The sequence below is a fragment of the Coregonus clupeaformis genome, chromosome 34 (assembly GCF_020615455.1).
Source record: "Coregonus clupeaformis isolate EN_2021a chromosome 34, ASM2061545v1, whole genome shotgun sequence".
NCBI classification, from domain to species: domain Eukaryota; kingdom Metazoa; phylum Chordata; class Actinopteri; order Salmoniformes; family Salmonidae; genus Coregonus; species Coregonus clupeaformis.
In genome coordinates this window covers 17,448,437-17,474,435 of record NC_059225.1, presented here as the reverse complement: position 1 = coordinate 17,474,435, position 25,999 = coordinate 17,448,437, and the positions used below count along the sequence as shown (strand labels likewise).

Genomic DNA, 25,999 nt, shown 5'->3' with positions numbered 1-25,999 from the left:
AAAAATAGAGAGAGAGATCGATTGAGGATAAGGCTGCAGTTAGGGTCAAGGGCAATTCTTCAGTCTTAGGCAAGATTACTCATCACACGACCACTTCTGTCATATTAAGTCCCTGGATGGTTAAATTTAACAACCTGAGATGGTCAAAAAGGAGTCATGGTATTGTCCATGAGAGGAGAGTGGAGAAAGAAAGAAAAGAGAGTGAGTTATAGTCTCAGATCTTTGAAAGTACCTGTCCAATGAGAATCTAATTTTTAACAGCTCATTTTCTATCAACTCATACCCAAATAATGTTATTGACTCGTCCTTGTAGTTGTGGCCAAAGCATAAATTAGAGACAACCCACTCGGTTTGGAGATATTTTGAAGACGTTTCCTAATTTATGACATCCATCAGATTTCTGTTTTCACAGTTCTTTCTTTTTCCATTTTCCTGCTCCCTCCCCCTCCCCATTTCCTTAACTCTCATTGGATGAGGATTGTACCGATGTACTGTATCTGGTACTGTACTGTATATTTGGAACTTCAGAGGAATAGTACGAATTTTAGCCTTACTTGGACAAAAACAGAGATTCATCTTCAGATGTTTGTCTGAGATCTGTTTGTACGTGTTTTAAAGTGTGTGTGTGTGGGTCTGCGCCTTAGTACCAACATGTTCATGTGTGACACACACAGTTTCCTGTTATGACATGATGATGTAAATATGGGAACCCACTGACGCTCTGAGCAGCCTCTATTCAGTTCCTACTTGTCCTCTAGAGCAGTGGTTCCCAAATTGTGGGGCGAGGGGTCGGCGTGGGGGCGCAGGGGTCCCACCACCGGCTTTAAACTTGCTCTTGAAAGTTGTAATAGTAGAATGCACAAGCTGCAATTTTGAAATTGGGTAGTACATCATCAGTTCCTCTTGTCATGTTAGTCATTGCATACCTTAGAGAGCTATTTATAACTGTCCAGATCAACTAGCCCATGTCAGCTAACGTTTCTTTATTTAGGTTTTTTAGCCCATAGATAGTTGTAATTTTTTAGTCACTCAATTATCACATGAATATACATTAGACATCGCAAAATGTATAGAACTGCAAGACAATTAGCTTTAAAACTGCAACATTTTCTTTGCACCCCATGACAAAATGTGTAGAATTGCAGTTTGTGTCATGAACAGTGCTTGTGCCCATAGAAATAGACCTGGCGCACGCACGCAAGGGATGTTCCCCAATGCTGGAAGGGGGGCTCCGAGTGAAAAAGTTTGGGAACCCCTGCACTAGAGGCCCCAATTAGTGTTGAGCATCTGTCCATAGAGTAGGATGAAGTCACCCAAGACAGAGAACTGATCCTAGAACTTTCCCTCTCTGCTGAGCACCACTGAAAGCATGTGACCCGTGGTCCTCTGTAGCTCAGCTGGTAGAGCACGGCGCTTGTAACGCCAAGGTAGTGGGTTCGATCCCCGGGACCACCCATACACAAAAAAAAATGTATGCACGCATGACTGTAAGTCGCTTTGGATAAAAGCGTCTGCTAAATGGCATATTAATAATTAATTAACCAATAACAGCACACCAATCAAAGCACTTTATTGCACTGTATAGTGTGACATCGAGCCAATGGAAGGCTCTTATAAAAGTGTCATTTTTATATTTTCATCATGTGTACAAAACAGTCACACACACACCTGTACCATACAAAATCAACACTATTTACACACAATATATACATACACGCACACACCATGCAGTCGCTCTCACCTCTAGTTTCTGGACCAGGCTTAACCCTACCCACAAGACTCCTCTCTCTCTAACACACAGTCAGGGGCTGATAATACCATCACCATTCTCTAACACAGAATAACAAGCAAATAAATACACGTCATGATATGCATGTTTTTCATACATGGCATCATATTATAGTTCTCTGAGACAAAAGTAGCTGATGAATGAAATAAAAATGAGATGTGTTGTGTTTATAATGATCAAACAGGAACTGAATGTAAACAAAGCATAAGGCGCATTAAAATGATGTTTTTCTCAGAAAAGGAATAACTGATAACATGCATATAAGATGCCATAAGTAATAATCTTATGACAGATATATAAAACAAATCTAAACTGTGTCTCTTTGTTAGAACACTTCACTGCGGATGTGTCCCAAATAGCACCTTATTCCCTATATAAGTAAGTAGTGTACTATAAAGGAAATAGGGTGTCATTTAGAAGGTATTGTTTCTCTGGTCCAGAGCTGGGTTTTACAACTCCTTGCAACTACATTTTTCCTCTGCTACTTACTGGGCTCTCTGCTTAGCAGAATCACATATTACCATAATCAAATGCTTACAACATTAAAACAATTTGGGAGAGAAACAAAGGTTTCCTTCTAACAGATTGACTTGACATTTAGGAGTCAATTGGTTTTTAGGAAACAAATCGAGGATGGATGTGATTCTGAAAAGGAGTACACTGTATCACACTCACACACACACACACACACACACACACACACACACCGGGTGCGGGTGGAGAGCTGTGTAACAGGGATAGTCCTCAGTGTGTTTTAGTTTTCTCTCCATATAGATTATGTTTATGTACAATATTTATATTTATACACTAACCTGAACCCCCTGTCTTCTTCTGACAATATACTTTAAGAACTTTATTTTAAATGTCTATTTCATCAAGAAAACAGATATGTTCTGAGATATTTTCTCTCTCCTAACAACAACTACTAGTGGTGCAGTCAGTCTTTCTGTCCATCGATACACAGTGTTCCCTTAAGGTTTTGTACAGTGACTTCCTGTCTAGGTGTCCGGTTTAACCGGGGATGCAGAAACAGCCATACCTCCACCACAGCTCAACTAAAGGATCAGACAACTGGCATATGACCATATGCAGATTCAAAAATACAGTACGTCTTGATTTTAAATGAACACCAGCGATATACACACACACACATCCATACACACGCATGCTAACACACACATACACACACATCCCCCTCACTCAGGTCCACCCACACCCCCACCCCCGGATGGGGCGGCTGGGTTACATGTTATAAGCCACGTAGATGGGGTCTAGCTGGTCCTGTAGGAAGCCGTCTCGGAGGTGCATGCGCTGCTTCTCCCCGCGAGAGTTGATGGGGATCACCCCGATGTCCGTTACCACGACAACCCCAACGATGAGGTAATGCTCCTCCAGCACTGCCTTGGTCACCATGGGAACCAGATCCAGGGCTTCCTGCTCCGAGCCTTCTAGTTCTATTACGACTACCAGCAGGTTAGTCCAGGGAAACACCGCACTGTGGCACGCACGTACACACACACATACACACACATATATATATATACACAGATTAGTAATTTACAACTATAGTGTTTATACCTTAATTAAGAATAGAAATAGCTTTTGTGTTGTTTTAGGTGTACAGTGACGTACCACTCCATGATGCTCTTGTGCGTCCTGATGACGGAGGTCTCTATGTCTATAGGATGGTACCTCATCCCCCTCAGCTCCATGGCCTCCTCCAATGCACCCACCACATACAGAGCATCATGTCTCTCTGGGGAGGGAACACAGAGAAAGGGTGAGTGTGTGTGTTAGTGCGTGTGTGTGTGTGTATGTTTGTGTGTGTATACCTCCGCTGGCATCGGTGAGTTCAGTACGTCGTAAGAAGCCCAGGTATCCGGTGCGAGCCCAGACGGTGGATGTGTCTCCGAAGCTGAGTCTGGAGGTGAAGTGATCAGACTGAAGGACCTCCTCTCCATAACCACTGTAATATCCACTGCCGTTATGGGCACTGTGCACCCAGATCTAGAGACGGGGGAGGGAGAGACAATCATCTTTATTGGGGCAACATAAAATCATGAAACAAGTTCAGTGTGTGAGTATGTGTGTGTTTGTGTGTGTGTGCTGACCTCTCCTGTGTGTGTGTGTGTGTGTGTGTGTGTGTGTGTGAGTGTGTGAGTGTGTGTGTGCTGACCTCTCCTAGGTGGGAGTCTCCCAGCGGTCCCTTGGTCTCTGGGTTGGCGATAATGATGCGGACGCCAGGTAAGATCTGAAACAGTCACCATGGTTACGCTACAATGCTTCCATCTCCAGCTCCATATACAGCATATAGCCTATGAGCCATTCTGGTCTATGTGTAGAGAGCTGCAGCTGAACCACACAGTCAGGAGAGAAGCTGAGTCTTAGTACTCTACAGTCAGAAAGCTTTATGATTCTAAATGTTCAAACATGGTACAGAACATACCTTTCCTGACTCCATGAGAGGGAGACTGTGAGGAGAACCTCTCTCCACCAACCGCACCCTGAGAGACAAACAAAAACACTGTTATACAAGTTGATTGGTTGATTGATCTGATTGGTTGTTGCTGTGATTGACAGGCAGACGTACCTATCATGTCGCAGAGCTCTCATGTCCACGTACACTGTAGTGGGATCCGGCCCGGAGGTGCCCTGTAACCAATCACAGCACAGAGTGACCATGTTATCACACACACACACACAAACACACAAACACACAAACACACAAACACCTACCTGTAGACAGATAGCCAGGTTGACCCTACAGCCAAATGCTGTGCTGACAGATCGGGGGTGCAGGCCCAGGTCTTTAAACAGCTTGGAGAAGGAGTGTGTTAGAGACATCCTGGGTCTCTCCTCCGCTACCACAACACACGCCCTCACACGGGACAGGTCCAGACCCCGTGCCTGGGGAGGGAGAGGGGTGGAAGAGAGAGGGGGGAAGAGAAGAGAGGGGGAGGAGGAGAGAGGGGAGAAGAGAAGCGAGGGGAGGGGGCATAACATTTAAATTCTCAACACAACATTTCAATAATGACCTCCCTCTCATCCCACTCTCATCCTACTGACGGCTATATAAAGCTGTTGTTTGTTCCTGGATCTGTTCCCTATGTGTTTCTCTCAGTGAGTCAGCTCCCAGTTTCCATGGCGATAGTTAACCTCTTAAAATAAACTCAATCTGTCGATCAGCAACCAATCAGACAACACCTCAGGCCACAAACACACCATTTACTGAGTCAATTCAAAGACAATACAAAGAGCACTTTATTTAGTTCTCTCTGCGTGTTAACTGTGTTTGTTTGTGTGTGTGTGTGTGTGTGTGTGTGAGTGTTTGTGTGTGTGTGTGTGTATTTGTGTACCTTCAGTGCCTCTGTCTGCAGGCCCAGTCCTTTAGTGCACAGCTCCATGACGCTGTAGGAACAGAAGGTGTCTCTGACTCGGAGCTGGCTGACAGCTAGCAGCCACAGGGCTGGGTTAGACTCCAACTCTACTGGAGGGATCAGGATAGACTGGTGGCCGCTATACACACTGGAGAGCGAGTTACAGGTTAGAAAGGGAAGTCAATTGTTGGCCATTGAAACAGTTGTTTTACTGGTGTGTGTGTGTGTTATGTGTGTGTGTGTGTTATGGTGTGTGTGTGTACCTGCAGAGACACCAGAGGACGAAGCCCAGGCCGCAGTAGGGGTCGAGACAGATGGCTACCTCTCTGGAGGGATACAGTTCACACTGCAGCTTCACCGATCGACAGAACGCTCCCACCGCATTATGGGACATCTACACACACACACACACACACAGGAACCATGTCAGCCACTAGGCATAGCAAGGGATAGAGGTCAGGGATGGAGGTCAGAGGTTAATGTTACCTGTACTCCAGCCAGCATGCCAGTAGTGGACACACTGAAGTCCAGGTAGGCCAGGGCATCAGGGTTACAGGGCTTATACAGCGCTGGAGCCTTCTTCTTTGGCAGGTCATCTGAAAACACAGAATAATGTTCAGTTATACACCAGTACAAACAACCAGCTAACAGCCTGACAGATACAGACATGTGGTCTGTGTGTGGTCAGAGTAGGGTCAGGGCTGACCTGTGTCCAGGACGGGAGGCCAGTTCCTGATGTCCACTGTGGCGACCGCCTCCTTCGACCGCAGCAGCTTACAGATGACCGCTGTAGTCATCACACAGGCTGAACGACTGACCTAGAAGGACAGAGAGATGATGAAGGGACAGATAGATGATGAAGGGACAGAGAGATGATGAAGGGACAGATAGATGATGAAGGGACAGAGAGATGATGAAGGGACAGAGAGATGGTGAAGGGACAGATAGATGATGAAGGGACAGATAGACGATGAAGGGACAGAGATGATGAAGGGACAGAGAGATGGTGAAGGGACAGATAGATGATGAAGGGACAGAGAGATGATGAAGGGACAGAGAGATGATGAAGGGACAGAGATGATGAAGGGACAGAGAGATGATGAAGGGACAGATAGATAGGTGAAGGGACAGAGATGATGAAGGGACAGAGAGATGATGAAGGGACAGAGAGATGGATGAAGGGACAGAGATGATGAAGGGACAGAGAGATGATGAAGGGACAGAGATGATGAAGGGACAGAGAGATGATGAAGGGACAGATAGATAGGTGAAGGGACAGAGAGATGGTGAAGGGACAGATAGATGATGAAGGGACAGAGATGATGAAGGGACAGAGATGATGAAGGGACAGAGAGATGGTGAAGGGACAGATAGATGATGAAGGGACAGAGATGATGAAGGGACAGAGATGATGAAGGGACAGAGAGATGGTGAAGGGACAGATAGATGATGAAGGGACAGAGAGATGATGAAGGGACAGAGAGATGATGAAGGGACAGAGATGATGAAGGGACAGAGAGATGATGAAGGGACAGATAGATAGGTGAAGGGACAGAGATGATGAAGGGACAGAGAGATGATGAAGGGACAGAGAGATGATGAAGGGACAGAGAGATGGATGAAGGGACAGAGATGATGAAGGGACAGAGAGATGATGAAGGGACAGAGATGATGAAGGGACAGAGAGATGATGAAGGGACAGATAGATAGGTGAAGGGACAGAGAGATGATGAAGGGACAGAGATGATGAAGGGACAGAGAGATGATGAAGGGACAGATAGATAGGTGAAGGGACAGAGAGATGGATGAAGGGACAGAGAGATGAAGGGACAGAGAGATCGGTGAAGGGACAGAGAGATGATGAAGGGACAGAGAGATGATGAAGGGACAGAGAGATGGATGAAGGGACAGAGAGATGGATGAAGGGACAGAGATGATGAAGGGACAGAGAGATGGATGAAGGGACAGAGAGATGATGAAGGGACAGAGAGATGATGAAGGGACAGATAGATAGGTGAAGGGACAGAGAGATGGATGAAGGGACAGAGAGATGAAGTGACAGAGAGATGGATGAAGGGACAGAGATGATGAAGGGACAGAGAGATGATGAAGGGACAGAGATGATGAAGGGACAGAGAGATGATGAAGGGACAGAGATATGGATGAAGGGACAGAGATATGGATGAAGGGACAGAGATGATGAAGGGACAGAGAGATGATGAAGGGACAGAGATATGGATGAAGGGACAGAGATGATGAAGGGACAGAGAGATGATGAAGGGACAGAGAGATCGGTGAAGGGACAGAGAGATGATGAAAGGACAGAGAGATGATGAAGGGACAGAGAGATGGATGAAGGGACAGAGAGATGATGAAGGGACAGAGAGATGATGAAGGGACAGAGATGATGAAGGGACAGAGAGATAGAACGCTACTACAGCATTATCTTCTACCCCCTCTCTACCAGTTGACCGGGCAGTATTGACCCCTAGTTGACCTCAGTGTTTGACCTCTCACCTCTACGATCATCTTGACTGTGGGCAGTGTGGTTGAGATGTTCTGTGGGTGGGGCGGTCTGACCGTGATAGGAACACAGCCAGCGTAAAGACAACCGTAGAACGCTGCGATCAGGTCTATACCTGCAACACACATACAAAGGAGTGAGGAGTGTATTTGGGGGTACATGCTAAGTGAGTGTGTGTGTGTGTGTGTGTTACCTGGTGGGTAGACCAGTGCTATGTGGTCTCCCTCCTGTAGTCCTCCTCTCTCCAACAGCAGAGCAGCAACTCTCTCTGCCCTCTTATGGAGCTGAAGACACGTCAGAGAACTAGACACCGCCCCCTAGAGGGAGAGAGAGATAGATGTAGTGATAGAGAGGAGGAGAGAGCAATCATAACAGAGTCCTTAACAAATTCATAGTATACGTGTGTGTGTGTGTGTGTGTGTGTGTGTGTGTGTGTGTGTGTGCGTGTGTTACCCGGGAGCTGAGCAGTGTGTAGAGGATGTGGTCAGGCGTAGTCTGAGATCTCCATTGCAGCATCTCCGACAGGAACAGGAACTACAGGACACACAACAGGATATGACATCACAGACACTAATATAATCCATCTCACCTTTAAAAGCACGTCATAATTTCTGTGGCAACGGAATGATGTTTGTTACCTGGTCGTTGTCATCAGTCTGTCCCAGGTCTCTGCCGCTGGCCATAGCGATCCTCTTCCCAGACACCAGATTCCCCACCATCACAGAGGCAGGACCAATCTCTACAACACACACATAGACACAAACATAAGGTCAAGACACGTGTCCAAAACGTTACTTGAATTAACTGTGACAACAAGAAGGTTGAGAGCTATAATAGCTAACAATGTTCTTCAGCCAAGGTTGCTTTTCATCATTCACTAAATCAGCTCTGCTAAACACGCTCTCTCTCTCTTGCTCTCTCCCTCCCTCCCTCCCTCCCTCTCACCTGGTTGTTTCTGTCGTGGTTTGGGCAGGTTGGTAACACAGGTGTGAGGACACATCAGGACGTTACAGGGGTGCAACCCCCCCTCCAGGTACAGCTGTTTGGTCTCAGACAGGTGTATACCCCCCAGGGGGGTCTTAGGGAGGGTGTTGGCTGGAACTAATGCCAGGCAGAACACACCCACACCATGGATACTGTCTATCGCCTGTCAATCACACACACGCATACACAGGGGAGGAGTCAAGAGATCATGAAAAAACTCTGCTGTCAGTTGAAAAGTAGTGTACGCACCTCTAACAATTTCCCAGGTGCAAGGTAGAAACAAGTTATTCGAATTGACAAGAAAAAACAGTTTATTGCAACATTTTGACCAGTCTGTGTTGTGGTTGTATTATGACCGTACAGTGGTCATGTTGCGGTGGTGTTACCTGCATTATGGTCGTACTGTGGTCATGTTGCGGTGGTGTTACCTGCATTATGGTCGTACTGTGGTCATGTTGCGGTGGTGTTACCTGCATTATGGTCGTACTGTGGTCATGTTGCGGTGATGTTACCTGCATTATGACCGTACTGTGGTCATGTTGCGGTGATGTTACCTGCATTATGGCCGTACTGTGGTCATGTTGCGGTGATGTTACCTGCATTATGGCCGTACTGTGGTCATGTTGCGGTGATGTTACCTGCATTATGGCCGTACTGTGGTCATGTTGCGGTGATGTTACCTGCATTATGGCCGTACTGTGGTCATGTTGCGGTGATGTTACCTGCATTATGGCCGTACTGTGGTCATGTTGCGGTGGTGTTACCTGCATTATGGCCGTACTGTGGTCATGTTGCGGTGGTTTTACCTGCATTATGGCCGTACTGTGGTCATGTTGCGGTGGTGTTACCTGCATTATGGCCGTACTGTGGTCATGTTGCGGTGATGTTACCTGCATTATGACCGTACTGTGGTCATGTTGCGGTGATGTTACCTGCATTATGGCCGTACTGTGGTCATGTTGCGGTGATGTTACCTGCATTATGGCCGTACTGTGGTCATGTTGCGGTGGTTTTACCTGCATTATGGCCGTACTGTGGTCATGTTGCGGTGATGTTACCTGCATTATGGTCGTACTGTGGTCATGTTGCGGTGATGTTACCTGCATTATGACCGTACTGTGGTCATGTTGCGGTGATGTTACCTGCATTATGGCCGTACTGTGGTCATGTTGCGGTGATGTTACCTGCATTATGGCCGTACTGTGGTCATGTTGCGGTGGTTTTACCTGCATTATGGCCGTACTGTGGTCATGTTGCGGTGATGTTACCTGCATTATGACCGTACTGTGGTCATGTTGCGGTGGTTTTACCTGCATTATGGCCGTACTGTGGTCATGTTGCGGTGATGTTACCTGCATTATGGTCGTACTGTGGTCATGTTGCGGTGATGTTACCTGCATTATGGCCGTACTGTGGTCATGTTGCGGTGGTGTTACCTGCATTATGGTCGTACTGTGGTCATGTTGCGGTGGTGTTACCTGCATTATGGTCGTACTGTGGTCATGTTGCGGTGGTGTTACCTGCAGCACGCGGCTCATCCACTGGAAGCTGTCCTCCTCAGTAGAGTCTGGTCTCTGCTCCGCTACGACCACGATACGCTCATCACGCAGCACGGTCACACTGAACACTGCTATCCTGGAGCCAGACGGACAGAGAGAGGGTTAGAGTTAGATGGTTATGCTAGTAAGGTACTGTATATGTACTGCTACCTTTTACATGCAGAGTACAGAGAAGAATACTATTCCCTACATTTGACCAGAACATGTGTCATTTACAGTGTCTTTGCCCAAAATAATACTGCACGGTTGCATACCGCCCCCTGTAGACAAATTTCATTGGCTCCACGGCCAGTGCGGTGGCTACGATGTCATCAGCGTTATGTCTGCGCCCGCTGACCATGATGAGGCCGTCCATCTTTCCAGAGATAAACACCAGACCACCTGGACCCACAAAGCCCAGCAGCCCCGTACGCACAAACGCATACTCACTGACCAGACCTCCACCGGACGCTACAGGGAATACCTACACACACACATTATAATGTTATAAACAAACACCCACACACACGTTATACACACATTATATGTATTTTACACACAAACACACACACACACACACGCTACTCTCCTTACCTCAAACGTGTTCTTGGTCATGCCTGTCAATCCATAGTAGGAGGTTCCCGTGGCGACAGAACACACACACAGCTCCCCGATCTCATCTGTCTTACACAGGAGAGGCACACCGTCTGGCTTCACCACACACACCAGGGCTGGGGACAGAACACACACACACACCGTCTGGCTTCACCACACACACCAGGGCTGGGGACAGAACACACACACACACCGTCTGGCTTCACCACACACACCAGGGCTGGGGACAGAACACACACACACACCGTCTGGCTTCACCACACACACCAGGGCTGGGGACAGAACACACACACACACCGTCTGGCTTCACCACACACACCAGGGCTGGGGAGAGAACACACACACACACCGTCTGGCTTCACCACACACACCAGGGCTGGGGAGAGAACACACACACACACCGTCTGGCTTCACCACACACACCAGGGCTGGGGACAGAACACACACACACACCGTCTGGCTTCACCACACACACCAGGGCTGGGGACAGAACACACACACACACCGTCTGGCTTCACCACACACACCAGGGCTGGGGACAGAACACACACACACACCGTCTGGCTTCACCACACACACCAGGGCTGGGGACAGAACACACACACACACCGTCTGGCTTCACCACACACACCAGGGCTGGGGACAGAACACACACACACACCGTCTGGCTTCACCACACACACCAGGGCTGGGGAGAGAACACACACACACACCGTCTGGCTTCACCACACACACCAGGGCTGGGGAGAGAACACACACACACACCGTCTGGCTTCACCACACACACCAGGGCTGGGGACAGAACACACACACACACCGTCTGGCTTCACCACACACACCAGGGCTGGGGACAGAACACACACACACACCGTCTGGCTTCACCACACACACCAGGGCTGGGGAGAGAACACACACACACACCGTCTGGCTTCACCACACACACCAGGGCTGGGGACAGAACACACACACACACCGTCTGGCTTCACCACACACACCAGGGCTGGGGACAGAACACACACACACACACCGTCTGGCTTCACCACACACACCAGGGCTGGGGACAGAACACACACACACACCGTCTGGCTTCACCACACACACCAGGGCTGGGGACAGAACACACACATTATACCTCACACTCACCCCTCACAAAACTGGAGCTGAAGAACAGAGCAGGCCTAACACACACACAGGTATGTACATGTACACGCACGCACACGTGCACGTGCACGCACACGCACACACCCCTACCTCCAGGCATAACAGTGCCCACATCCTGCACTGTGAGGACTGACAATCGTTCCTCGGTGTCGACGCGGACCACACTGTAACTCAGTCCCTGCATAGAGAGAACCCCTCGGCCTGGGGGCTGGCTACTGTCCTCCACTGGCCTGGATCAGAGAGAAACAGAGACAGGGAGAGAAAGGAAGAGCTATATCACACTTTATAAACTGGGTGGTTCGAGCCCTGAATGTTGCTTGGCTGAAAGCTGTGGTATATCAGACCGTATACCACAGGTATGACAAAACATGTATTTTTACTACTCTAATTACATTGGTAACCAGTTTGTTGTATATGGCCAATAAACCACGGCTAAGGGCTGTATCCAGGCACTCCGCGTTGCGTTGTGCATAAGAACAGCCCTTAGCCATGGTATATTGGCCATATACCACACCCCTTCTGGACTTATTGCTTAAATAACACATCTAAGCTAGTGCCCCCTCAGCCATTTCACCTAGTGAGAATACTTTTCCAATCCAACAAAATAAAATGTTTAGTCTGTTACTCTAGGATTGACCAAGTGAGAATGCTGCTGATTATGATGATGTGAGTGTGTGTTTGTACCTCCTGATGGCAACGGTCAGGGCTTCAGGGGAGCTGGCACAGGGACAGATGACCTCTGACCTCAAGCCTTTACTCTGGAACACGTTGAGGAACGCATCACAGGACGAAATAGACCCTGGAGGAGGAGAGGAGAGAGGGATGAGAGGAGGACAGGAGCAGAGAGGAGGAGGGGAGGGGAGAGGAGAGAAGGATGAGAGGAGGACAGGAGCAGAGAGGAGGAGGGGAGGGGAGAGGAGAGAAGGATGAGAGGAGGACAGGAGCAGAGAGGAGGAGGGGAGGGGAGAAGAGAGAAGGATGAGAGGAGGACAGGAGCAGAGAGGAGGAGGGGACGGGAGAGGAGAGAAGGTGGGAAGATAGAGTGATAGTTACAGGGGTTAGATCCGTCGGCGACCAGCAGCATCCGGAGGGAACTCAGGCTGATGTCCTTCTGCTCTCTGTGGGCCACCAGAGCCCAGTGCATGTCCCTGGACTTTACACACGCTACCTTGGCTGGAGAGACACACACAGTGTTGACATCAGTTTAACACAAAGTTGGCATCAAATACTGACTGAATGATTGACATATGACTTGATAAGAATATCGTATAGATTGACAGATGAATTTATTATAGAGTGGTTGATTGACAGGTTGGTGTGTCTGACCTTTGAAGTGGTAGACCTTCTGTATCCAGGACAACGGGTTGACCTTCATCAGAGAGTAGGGAACGCTGATCACATGCATCATGTTCATCACACTCTGGAGATAGGAGACACACATAACCTTTAACCTCTAACCCTTAACCCCTTATCATACTTTCCCTGACACCTGACCTCTAGTAGCAGGTCTTACCGTGAGGATGCCGTGCCACAGTCCCACATCCTTCTTAAAGTCTAGAACATTCACTATGGTCTCCGCTGCAGAGAGAGAAGGGGAGGGGGTAGAAGAGAGTGGGGGAGGTGGAGGGGGTAGAAGAGAGAGGGGAGGTGGAGGGGGTAGAAGAGAGTGGGGGGAGGTGGAGGGGGTAGAAGAGAGTGGGGGAGGTGGAGGGGGTAGAAGAGAGAGGGGAGTTGGAGGGGGTAGAAGAGAGTGGGGGGAGGTGGAGGGGGTAGAAGAGAGAGGGGAGGTGGAGGGGGTAGAAGAGAGTGGGGGGAGGTGGAGGGGGTAGAAGAGAGAGGGGAGTTGGAGGGGTAGAAGAGAGTGGGGGGAGGTGGAGGGGTAGAAGAGAGAGGGGAGGTGGAGGGGGTAGAAGAGAGTGGGGAAGGTGGAGGGGGTAGAAGAGAGAGGGGAGGTGGAGGGGGTAGAAGAGAGTGGGGGAGAGAGGGGGTAGAAGAGAGTGGGGGAGGTGGAGGGGTAGAAGAGAGTGGGGGAGTGAGAGAGGGAGGGAGACAAAGAGAGAGTCAGGAGATCATTGAAGCAAAAGAGAGAGTTAGAGAGATTACCTGGCAGAATGTGTGTATGTGGGAGCGTGTGTGTGTGTGAGAGAGAGACTGTCTGTTAGATTTAAAGTGTGTGTCTTACCTTCTGTGTAGCCACACGACTGTGTGAGGGATTGGCAGTGAGTCAGCAGAGCCATCCTCATCACCGTCACGCCAAGGACACTCCCATCCTTACACGTCTTATACTGGGAGAGAGAGAGAGAATGCATGTGAAAATGTCTGTATGTGTAGAGTAACAAATAAATACATTTTTAAAAAACGGTGTATTGATTTGCATTAGGAGTTCTCTTTGTAACAGAAATGTAATGAATGTGCATTACCTCTATATATGCTGTGTCGCTGTTTGCATCTTTGATGTGAGGGAACCAGTCTCTAGGAGGTTTGGAGAGATGCTTCGACTCAGTCACAAACCACAGCAGCTTAGGCCACCCTAGAGAGACAGAGAGGCAATCATTTGGCTGCATTCACACACTGTTGAGGAACTAGATTACTAGAACCTTTTCTTTTAATATGGTATATATAAACACATGCGCATGCACGCACACCTACACTTACCTCTGAACTGTGGTATCTCTCCTGTAGCGCTCTTGGGCAGGCCTTTATGGCAGGCATCACTGGTCAGCGCCACGGTAACCCCACAGCTTCCCAATAGGAACCCAATCTGCTGGCTGCCAGCGTCCTATTGGACAAGACAGACGCGTTTATGTCCAAGACAAGAAAATTCTATACATATTTTTGCTTGAATGTGCTTAATAATAAAATAATAATATAATATGCCATTTAGCAGACGCTTTTATCCAAAGCGACTTACAGTCATGCGTGCATACATTTTTGTGTATGGGTGGTCCGGGGGTTCGAACCCACTACCCTGGCGTTACAAGCGCCGTGCTCTACCAGCTGAGCTACAGAGGACCACATTGCTTATACAACAAAAGATACATTATGTCAATGAAATAAGGTGTTCCCCATGGCTCAGTGCTCGGACCACTGATTTATGTATCCACTAGATGTACTGTACCTTGCGTGTGAGGGGCACCTCTATGGGTACAGGGACCACCTCAGCCAGCAGGCAGCCGTAGAAGGCCACCATGAAGGCCACCGGGTCATTGTTAGGAAACACCAGCGCCACCTAGTGGATCGGAGGAATACAGACAATGAGAAAATATTACAATCCGTCTTGTCCTTAATTCCTCTGAAAATAACATAACTAGTAAAAATACAGTTTTTTTGTTATTTCATTCAAGGGATAGATTATCTACATGTACTCACCCTGTCCCCCGGTCGCAACATGGGCTCCTGCTTGCTGCCCAACTTGTGGAGGATGTTATAGGCCAGCTTGATACTCCGAGACCACAGCTTCCCTGTGGACACAACACAAGGCTGAGTAAGTGTGTGTGTTCGGCGTGTGTGTGTGTGTGTGTGTGTGTGTGTGTGTGTGTGTGTGTGGTTACCGTATGTGAGTACATATAGCGGTTTGCCAGTGGTGTCCAGGCTGGTGAGACAGGGCGCTTTAGGGCTGATGGTGCCCCAGCGTTGGAGAGCTGCCTCCAGGGAGGGGGGCCAGTTAGTCACCACCCCCAGGGCTTCTCCGCTTACTGCCAACATCTCTGCCCCCTCCGGACGCGACTGCTTAGGATCTGGCTGCTGGACTACAAAGAGTGAAAGAGAGACAGAGACTTTTATTGTGAAACATGCAAATAAGACCATTACACATACTACAGAATACTGCAGAAACATTCACTAACCTTTCACTAAATACAAAGACAGAGAAAATAGCTAGACAGCTAGATTTAAAGCTTAGTTGATTTGTTGATAGATTTATTGGTTGATAGCTCCTACCTTCTAGAAGTTCTTCGAAGTCATCAACGAAGAACTCTCTGAGCGGAGGTCTACGAGGCATTTTCAGAGTGTTCACTAGCTGCTGAATCTTAGCAGACACACGACTGCTGACTGGGACACCGTCTCCAGTCTCCATGCGTTCAGCGTTGCCGTATTTCTGCGTGTTTCGGGCGATGGTTCCTATGTTGCGCTCTGAGTGGGAGTGGGGGTGGGGGTGAGAGTGGGAGGAGTCAGACGAGTAGCCAGTCACATCAGGAGGAGCAGAGTGATTCTCTACAGTGAGAGAGAGAGAGAGAGAGAGAGAGAGAGAGAGAGAGAGAGAGAGAGAGAGAGAGAGAGAGAGAGAGAGAGAGACAAATGGAGAGAGAGACAGAAAGAGACAGAAAGAGAGAGACAAAAAGAGAAAGCGAGACAGACAGAAAGAGACAGAGACAGAAAGAGAGAGACAGAAAGAGACAGAGAGAGAGGGAGAGTTAAAGTAGTGGTGGGGCACATGTATAAAAAAGGTGTGTGTGTGTGTCTGTACTGACCATCAGACTCCAGTGGTGGAGGCCACAGCATATCAGAGCCGAACTCACAGGATCTTCTGAGAGAGCCTCCGTTCTCTGCCACGCCCAGAGCTGCCTTACGCTTCAGAGACAGGTGCCCTATACCTGCAGACACACACATACACACACAGATTAGATGTAAACACACACATCCTGTACAGTGTGTGTTTACATCTAAGTGAAGTTGTACTCACCGTGGTGTGTTTGTGAGTGGTGAGCTGACACGTGGTGTGACTGGGTCAGGTGTGTGTGTGTGAGATGGGCGTGCGCCAGGTGTGGGTGTGAGAGGTGTGTGTGTGCGAGCGAGTCGGCTAGTCGTCCTGCGTTGCCGCTTCCTCCGCTCTGAGTGGACGAGGAGGACGAGGAGGTGGAGCCTAGGTGGGCTGGACCTAAGTGGGCAGGGCGAGTCATCCAGTGTTCCATTCCCGGCATGTCATCGCCTGGCCCCTCCTCTTCCTCTGAGCCCGACGACGAGTCTGAGCACAGTGGGGACAGGCCTAGTGAGGGTCAGTAACCTTCATCCAACTTTACTACAGTATAACACTAACATAATCATAACTAGTGCTTGACTTGGACTGAAATAGGAGCCGGTACTCATTTTGAGTGCCGGTAACGGTAGCTAACGCACTTTTGTACATCGCTCTGTTCCCTACATTTGACCTTATTTTAGCACCCCAAAAACGTAATACTTCCAGGTCAATTGTAATATGAATACCATTGTAAAGCACAATTTCTCCCCTTTCCAGCAAAGTCAATGACGAGACCTTCATGCTGCCTGTCTCTGCATGATTGAAGAAAGCAATGGAGCTCCGCCTGGTCTTTTTTTAAATGGCGGGTGGGGAACCATCTTTTTTCACCCGATTTGTCCAACTTATCACCTCTAAAATGTAAATAAAACACTATAAAGAGTTTATATACAGTGAGGGAAAAAAGTATTTGATCCCCTGCTGATTTTGTAAGTTTGCCCACTGACAAAGACATGATCAGTCTATAATTTTAATGGTAGGTTTATTTGAACAGTGAGAGACAGAATAACAAAAAAAAATCTAGAACAATGCATGTCAAAAATGTTAAAAATTGATTTGCATTTTAATGAGGGAAATAAGTATTTGACCCCTCTGCAAAACATGACTTAGTACTTGGTGGCAAAACCCTTGTTGGCAATCACAGAGGTCAAACGTTTCTTGTAGTTGAACACACCGAGGATTGCCAAAAAATTTCAGGCACGTGGCACACAGCCCACACAGAGGGCCCAGGACCTTAATGTGCTTCTTCTTGAGCCACTCCTTTGTTGCCTTGGCCGTGTGTTTTGGGTCATTGTCATGCTGGAATACCCATCCACGACCCATTTTCAATGCCCTGGATGAGGGAAGGAGGTTCTCACCCAAGATTTGACGGTGCATGGCCGTCCATCGTCCCTTTGATGCGGTGAAGTTGTCCTGTCCCCTTAGCAGAAAAACACCCCCAAAGCATAATGTTTCCACCTCCATGTTTGACGGTGGGGATGGTGTTCTTGGGGTCATAGGCAGCATTCCTCCTCCTCCAAACACGGCGATGGCAAAGAGCTCGATTTTGGTCTCATCTGACCACAACACTTTCACCCAGTTCTCCTCTGAATCATTCAGATGTTAATTGGCAAACTTCAGACGGGTCTGTATATATGTTTTCTTGAGCAGGGGGACCTTGCGGGCACTGCAGGATTTCAGTCCTTCACAGCGTAGTGTGTTACCAATTGTTTTCTTGGTGACTATGGTCCCAGCTGCCTTGAGATCATTGACAAGATCCTCCCATGTAGTTCTGGGCTGATTCCTCACCGTTCTCATGATCATTGCAACTCCACGATATGAGATCTTGCATTGAGCCCCAGGCCGAGGGAGATTGACAGTCTTTTGTGTTTCTTCCATTTGCGGATTTTCGCACCAACTGTTGTCACCTTCTCACCAAGCTGCTTGGCGATGGTCTTGTAGCCCATTCCAGCCTTGTGTAGGTCTACAATCTTGTCCCTGACACCCTTGAAGAGCTCTTTGGTCTTGGCCATGGTGGAGAGTTTGGAATCTGATTGATTGATTGATTCTGTGGACAGGTGTCTTTTATACAGGTAACAAGCTGAGATTAGGAGCACTCCCTTTAAGAGTGAGCTCCTAATCTCAGCTCGTTACCTGTATAAAAGACACCTGGGAGCCAGAAATCTTTCTGATTGAGAGGGGGTCAAATACTTATTTCCCTCATTAAAATGCAAATCAATTTATAACATTTTTGACATGCGTTTTTCTGGATTTTTATGTTGTTATTCTGTCTCTCACTGTTCAAATACACCTATCATTAAAATTATAGACTGATCATGTCTTTGCCAGTGGGAAAACGTACAAAATCAGTAGGGGATCAAATACTTTTTTCCCTCACTGTAATTTCTCATTACATACCTATTTGAAGGTTTGTGTCGAATTTGAATAGGGTTTTTAGGGTGGCGCTAAATTTATCTTCACAATTAAACTGTGGGTGTCACGGTTTTTGAGAGTCATGATGGCTCGCAGTGATTATGCGAAAAATTTACAATTGATTGAATTAACTATTGATGAACTCACAAGTAATTAACTTTTGTCACGCTCGTCGAACAGAGAGGACCAAGGCGCAGCGTTGCGGGTGAACATATTTATATTTATTTACTAGATCACACGATCAAAACAAAGAACGAAACGTGAAGTCCTTCGATACACAAACCAAAAGGAACAAGAAACCACAAAACACAAAGTGCAAGACCAACAGTTAAATATGGCTCCCAATCAGAGACACCCAGCTGACACTCGTTGCCTCTGATTGGGAGTCACTCAGACCAACATAGAAAATTAAACATAGACTTACACACCCTGGCTCAACATAACATAGTCCCCAGAGCCAGAGCGTGACAGTACCCCCCCCCCAAAGGCGCGGACTCCGGCCGCGCCAAACAACCGCAACAGGGGAGGGACCGGGTGGGCACTCCGCCTCGGCGGCGGATCCGGCTCCGGACATGACCCAGGCACGGGTTGTGCTGGACTGACGACGCACACCCCTGGCTTGATGCGTGGAGGAGGAACGGGCCGGACCGGGCTGACGAAGCGCACCCCTGACTTGGTGCGGGGAGCAGGAATGAGCCGGACCAGGCTGACGACGCGCACCACTGACCCGGTGCGGGGAGCTTGGACGGGCCGGACCGGGCTGGCGACGCGCACCACAGACTTGGTGCGGAGAGCAGGAACGGGCCGGACAGGGCTGACGAAACGCACCATAGACTTGGTGCGGAGAGCAGGCACGGGCCGTGCCGGACTGACGACGCGCACCCCTGGCTTGGCGCGTGAGGCAGGAACGGACCGGACCTGGCTGACGATGCGCCCCCTTGGCTTGGTGCGTGGAGCAGCGACGGGCCGGACCTGGCTGACGACTCGCACCCCGGGCTTGGTGCGAGTAGCAGGAACGGGCTGAACCAGGCTGGCGACGCACACCGTAGGCTTTGTGCGTGGAGCAGGGACAGGCCGGGCTGGGCTGGCGACGCACACCGTAGGCTTTGTGCGTGGAGCAGGGACAGGCCGGGCTGGACTGGCGACGCACCCCGTAGGCTTGGTGCGTGGAGCAGGGACAGGCCGGGCTGGGCTGTCGACGCACACCACTGACTTGGTGGGAATGGCAGGAACAGGCCGGGCCGGGCTGACGACGCGCACCACTGACTTGGTGGGAATGGCAGGGACAGGCCGGGCTGGGCTGACGACGCGCACCACTGACTTGGTGGGAATGGCAGGAACAGGCCGGACCGTACTGGGGACACACACCACTGGCCCCACGCAGGGATCAGGAACGGGCCGGACCGGACTGGTAACACACCCCAGTACCTCTCGCCGTGCCTCCACACTTTCCCTCTCCTCTGTGCCCAGTGGCCCCCTAACCTGGCGGCCTTCTCTGCCAACGCTTTGCACCGCTCTAACCCGTACACCTGCTGGCCCGACGTCGTGAGCCCCCCCCTAAAAATTTCCTGGGGGTCTCTCCTCCCTCTTGCCAGACTCGCAATCATCTCCTCCCACGTCCATCCTCTCTCCTCGTCACGCTGCTTGATCCAGTCGAGGTTGCCACGGAGATCTGCCAGCGATGGCTCCTGAACACGCTGCTTGGTCTGGTTAAGGTGGTTTCTGCTGTCACGCTCGTCGAACAGAGAGGACCAAGGCGCAGCGTTGCGGGTGAACATATTTATATTTATTTACTAGATCACACGATCAAAACAAAGAACGAAACGTGAAGTCCTTCGATACACAAACCAAAAGGAACAAGAAACCACAAAACACAAAGTGCAAGACCAACAGTTAAATATGGCTCCCAATCAGAGACACCCAGCTGACACTCGTTGCCTCTGATTGGGAGTCACTCAGACCAACATAGAAAATTAAACATAGACTTACACACCCTGGCTCAACATAACATAGTCCCCAGAGCCAGAGCGTGACAACTTTACACTCACCATTACACTCACCATTGATCATTTCATGTTTTTAATCTGCGAGAGAAGCGCTACACCTGGTGGAAAGAGGCTGTACGGCACAGAATGAGTTGAATAATGCGTGCCGTACTTTACGTCGTGACATGTCATACTTTAACGTACAGCGTCAGCGGGGTCAGTTTTTTCAACTTTTCTCCAATACTATTGGTCAATTACCATGTCAATCAACGCTGAATCGAAACTTAGTTCACACCCCGGATTTTGATGCCAACACAGTCGCTACAGTCCCATTAGTTTTCATTGCAGCCTCGTTTGAATGCCGCGGTTGCCCACATATGTACGGAACGGAGTTAGCTACCGTTACTCTTTATATTTAGGTGCAGGAACTCTGCAATACTTTTGAGCTAATAATATTCTATAAGGGGTGCAGGAACTCAAGCAGTAGAAAATGTGAGGTGCAGTTACTCAGTTCAGGTGAGCTCCTGCCCAAGTCAAGCACCGAACATAACCTGATAAGTGTATGTGTGTGTGTCTCACCTGGGGGTGTGTACGCATCCATGGATGTCTGTACCACCAGTGATCGTCGTTTGGAGGGCATAGGCACTGCCACGTTGCTCTCCACATGCCTGGCTAACACTGCCTGTACCGCCTCACTGTGGACGTCTGGGGGGTGATATGGTGTTGGAGAGAGAGGGACAGAAATTATGTTAGTCAATTTAATTAAAATATATATCTATATTATATGGTTATACTGAAAGGACTGACTAAAGGTGTGTCTATTGACCAACAGTTTGAATAACTCTGGTCTAAAGTCAGGTTCAGTATCTCATCTGTAGTAAAGGTGTGTGTGTGTGTACCTGAACGGTAGCGTTCATCATGTGTTCCAGAAGAGCGTCGTCTGTGGAAACGAGCGGCAGACGGGGGGGCGAAGGGAGGGCGGTGAGACATACCCTCCATACCTGCACACACACAAACAAACAGGGAAAGGCAGACAGAAAAATAATGAGAGAGTCAAAAAGATACAGTCAAAGCCACAGATGGAGATACAAAAATCACCCAACATTCTCAGTGTGGAAGGAGCTTTCAGCATATTCAATATGCTGCTACATTGAGCGCATTGGAGTAATACAAAGTCTTGTGTGACCCAGAGTGAGAGAGAGCCAGGGGTTAAACGAGGAGGGTTAAACCCAGTGGGACTAGAATAGATGTGCTGCATAGAGGTGTTCTACTAGAGGACAGAGACTGTATTTATGTACCTCCAGGATGAGGAAAGTAGGCCCTGATCAGCTTAGACCGCTTCTTCTCATAACCCTTCTGTGTGATGTCACCTGGCAGAGAGAGGGGGGGGAATAGAGAGACGGAGAGAGAAAGAGGTTGTTTTGAGTGTAAGAGTATCAGTTAACCCTGTTTTTTTACATGAGGCCTCAGAACCCACCCCTTTAGTGTGTGTGAGAGGACATTTTATTTTTTAGAGTGAATGAGTGGGAGAGAGAGCGTGAGAGTATGTATTTCACTATCTGACCATGGAGAGTGGCCAGAACATCTGGGTCCAATCCCCTCATCTGTTCCTTGCTATGATATTCAGCATGTGTGTGTGTATGTGTTTTATCGCTGTGAGGCCTTTCTGCAGATCAGATACAGCATTCCTGTTTCTGCACTCACTCACACACACACCATCCACAGGGAGACACCATCTTCAGATCTTAAGGCAGTGGAGCAGGGAGGAAGTTGCCTAGCAACCGTTCTCCTGGAGAAGGCCTGGTGGCCATCTTGGATTTCCAGATGTGAAAACTGGGCTAATGATACCTGCCTGAGTGTGTGTGTGTTTGTGTGTTTGTGTGAGAATACCATACTGAAATATCAGAGTTCATAACAACCCTATGCCTGCTCTCTCTCTCCTATTCTCTCTTTCTTCAAATGATATTTTTCTCTCGGTCTCTCACAGTTTCATACTATTCATGGGTTGCACGTTTCGTCATAATATAGTTTTTAACATTCGTTTGAACGTTTTGGACTCTCAAAAGTGCATTACTGTGGCATGGAATACAATAATTAGTAGGAAAACCCTTTAGTCATGATTTTGATTTCGCCAGATTGACTTTAGATGGAGTATAACGTTAACTAGCTAGCTAAGATTGAGGTCGAGAGCACCGAATTTTAGCTAGCTAACGTTAACATTGCTAGCTATTTTTGACGAACTTTGCTAGCTAATGACAACATCGCCATCTGTCTAAAGTAAATTTGATGACATGATAATGATGGCAAAGTTGTTTCCACGAAATATCTGCCTACTTTAGCAATGTCATCGTATTTCCAGGACACTATAGTGTAATTTAGAAGACACAGCCGTTAGCCTCCGTCCAGAATGACTGGGATTATCACGACTTTTTGGCACCTCTATGGCATCGCCGGCAGAGGGAGGCTTGAGAACGTTCATAACAATGGCATGACGCGATCGAATGACGGAGGTGCAATTGAAACTTACATTTTCCTTCAAGTGTCTGAAAATTGCTAGCCAACATAGAACATTTGGAAAGTGTGTGTGTTTTTGTGTGTCTCACACCGATCCCCAGAATCACATCAACATCCAGCTGTGATTGGTTACAGTCTAAGCAGCATTCCTTCCCTATTGGTCATTGTGAACAAATTAAATCACACAGATAGACACTGGGAGAGAGATGCCAAGCCAATCACTCTGTATACCCCCTCTCCCTCTCTTTCACTCTCGTTTCTCCTTTTATCTTTGTATCCATTACAATCTCATTTCATGTGATCCACACACACACACACACACACACACACACACACACACACACACACACACACACACACACACACAGCATGCGTCATGGGGACCTTGGGCTTCCAGGCTGAAACTCGTGTCCCAGAGTCCTCTGTGTCTATACACGCGTGTCCAGAGCCATGCCAGAGGGCTCACACACACGCTGCACGCACGCGCACGCACGCACACGCACACCCTGTCCCTGCACGGAATGGTCACTCGATGGGCCAGAGAAAGGCAGAGAGGAAGGTGTGAGAATAACATGCTGTGTAGCACAAGAGAGCAGCTTGCCAAAGGAGCTGGATAAAAACAGAACCCCTAAAGAAAAAGGTATTGTCCGCTCACTGTTGGCTGCTCCCACAAGCGATCTTTTAAATAAAGCGTTTAGTGATAGGCCTACATCAACAACGTTGACAGAGTGGCACCTGATAATGACCATGATATATCTGTCCTAATACATTCCTGTCTGTCATCATCCATTCATGTCCACATACAGCAGCTCTCCATCTCCACCCATTGTTTCCTCTATATTCATTTAGTAGCGGTGGCCCAGGAGACGTGCTTTTAAATGGAAAGTAGTTGGCTCAACGACTGGAAGTATATGGGAACAGCTAGCATGTCATTGCATTGCTACACTATGACTGTAAGTCGCTTTGGATAAAAGCGTCTGCTAAATGGCATATTATTATTATTATTACTAGCAATGCACCCCCACACCCACCCTTGCTGAAAAAAATCATAGGGGAAACACTGTCCACAAGTAACTGCCATGTCCTGGTTCTGCTCTGATTGAACAGCCTATGGAGGGAAAGCTGGGTTTGGGAACCAACACTCAAGCAATCATAAGATACTGTACATCTGGCTGCAATAGAAAAACGTTGACAACAACACATCAAGGCTATAGGCGTTCAACAGTGTGTCCCTACCACGCTAGTCCATGTAAACCACACAACATACACCAGGAGCGTTGACAACAATCTATAGAGCAGACAATGTATATGAATAAAATATGTCAACATTATATAACGCAGACACAAATGAAACAAATGCGCAATTTATCTGACAATATAACATGCGGCAAAATAATCTCCGCATTCCATTGGTGGATAGGCTTGGTTGTGATTTAACAGATTCGGTTTCGACTATTTTATTTTAGATTCAATTGTCGTCAGAAAAAAAACACCCAAATCATCATCATCAGCTGCTGAGCGTGCAGGCCAAAACACCGAGCCTGAGCACACACACACACACACACACACCACCGAACCGTCTCCTGTCACGCAGTGTTGCATCGGCATCGCGATTATTAAATCCATTCGTTTGAGCGTGACACACACACACGCAGGCCTACACACACCACACAGGTCCGTGGAAGCACGGACAAAACGTACTTCTCAAGGTCAAATAGCCGGTTTTCAGACCTGAACCGAGCACAGGGCCATGTGTCTGTGTATGTGTCACGACCAGAGAGACAAAGAAAGGCGGGTGAATCCCGCAGTGGGCTGCCACTCTTCCCTCACCCTGTCCCGGCTAGAGCAGACTGGGAGGGCCGCTCTGACAAACATCTGGAGGGGCGGAGCAGGGGAGAGAGAGGGGGGTCTGGGGTGGAAAGAGCCATTAGTGTAGAGATTCCTCTACGTTAACGGAATAACCGGGCGTCTGGGGTGTGTTCTTACCCTCTGACAGCTCGAGCTCCAGCTCCGCCAGCCGGGCGCGAACCTCTAGTGGTAACGGCGACGCCTCGCGCTCTGCCATTAGGTTATCCGGTAGAAAAATCCCTCGGTTCTCCCTGTTGCTTTCTCCCCTCCTCTTCCCCCACTCTTCCACCAGAGAGAGCTATTCTGCGGCCCCTCCTCGGAGGCGGCGAGCGGTGCGTCGAGGCGAACAAAGAGAATAAATATGTTTGTCTGTTTACGGGGGCCCTGCCATGGCCTCGTGAGGAGTCTACCTCCTCTCCGTTATTATCGTCTCTGTGATGAGGGACCACTGAGGCTCGGTTGGTCGGTGGGTCTCGAGGCTGCTTGCCTGGCGATGCGGTGCTGATGATGAGACTCGCGCTGTTTGCAGCGCCTACTGATGTCACGTGACGCATGGAGGAGCGGATAGGCGCGCTACCGCGAGGGACCGACAGGGGTCGCAGCGTGGGAGGCGGGGGGTATTATGACCCAACCACCACACCCTCTCGACACACAAACACACATATTGGAAATTATAGCATATATCTAATATCATTGAATTATGGCAACAATACTGTGCTGGTGGAACTCTGGTCTTCAT

At 48.6% G+C, this 25,999-nt stretch overlaps 1 protein-coding gene across 4 annotated transcripts; it reads right to left on the bottom strand.

Annotated features, from left to right (window-relative positions):
* Positions 1-1,545: 1,545 nt before the first annotated feature.
* Positions 1,546-25,800, bottom strand: LOC121549799 (disco-interacting protein 2 homolog C). Of its 4 annotated transcripts, none has more exons than XM_041861684.2 (37): positions 25,399-25,800; positions 22,197-22,268; positions 21,798-21,899; positions 21,478-21,603; positions 16,670-16,972; positions 16,458-16,580; positions 15,928-16,200; positions 15,540-15,737; positions 15,358-15,449; positions 15,107-15,217; positions 14,644-14,767; positions 14,409-14,518; positions 14,171-14,273; positions 13,502-13,566; positions 13,315-13,408; positions 13,042-13,161; positions 12,673-12,787; positions 12,079-12,218; positions 10,807-10,943; positions 10,488-10,696; positions 10,195-10,309; positions 8,636-8,837; positions 8,329-8,429; positions 8,144-8,224; positions 7,884-8,007; positions 7,684-7,805; positions 5,873-5,984; positions 5,653-5,762; positions 5,430-5,560; positions 5,146-5,314; positions 4,526-4,696; positions 4,380-4,441; positions 4,236-4,293; positions 3,966-4,040; positions 3,622-3,796; positions 3,422-3,545; positions 1,546-3,284 (listed from the first exon to the last, which is right to left on the bottom strand). In XM_041861684.2, the coding sequence occupies exons 1-37, from the start codon at positions 25,475-25,477 to the stop codon at positions 3,032-3,034; spliced, it is 4,881 nt and encodes a 1,626-aa protein (XP_041717618.1). In that variant the 5' UTR covers positions 25,478-25,800; the 3' UTR covers positions 1,546-3,031. The 4 variants fall into 4 exon arrangements, with proteins under 4 accessions (XP_041717618.1, XP_041717622.1, XP_041717620.1 ...); XM_041861688.2 differs by having other exon boundaries at positions 15,928-16,119; XM_041861686.2 differs by having other exon boundaries at positions 16,670-16,951.
* Positions 25,801-25,999: the final 199 nt, after the last annotated feature.

Bases quoted from the DNA above. Each gene is read 5' to 3' on its own strand.
- LOC121549799 (XM_041861684.2), bottom strand. From the start codon at position 25,477: ATGGCAGAGCGCGAGGCGTCGCCGTTACCACTAGAGGTTCGCGCCCGG. The intron at 10,697-10,806 runs GTAAGGAGAGTA...GTGTGTGTGTAG, and splicing joins TGACCAAGAACACGTTTGAG to GTATTCCCTGTAGCGTCCGG. The intron at 7,806-7,883 runs GTAACACACACA...TGTGTGTTGCAG, and splicing joins AGCACTGGTCTACCCACCAG to GTATAGACCTGATCGCAGCG.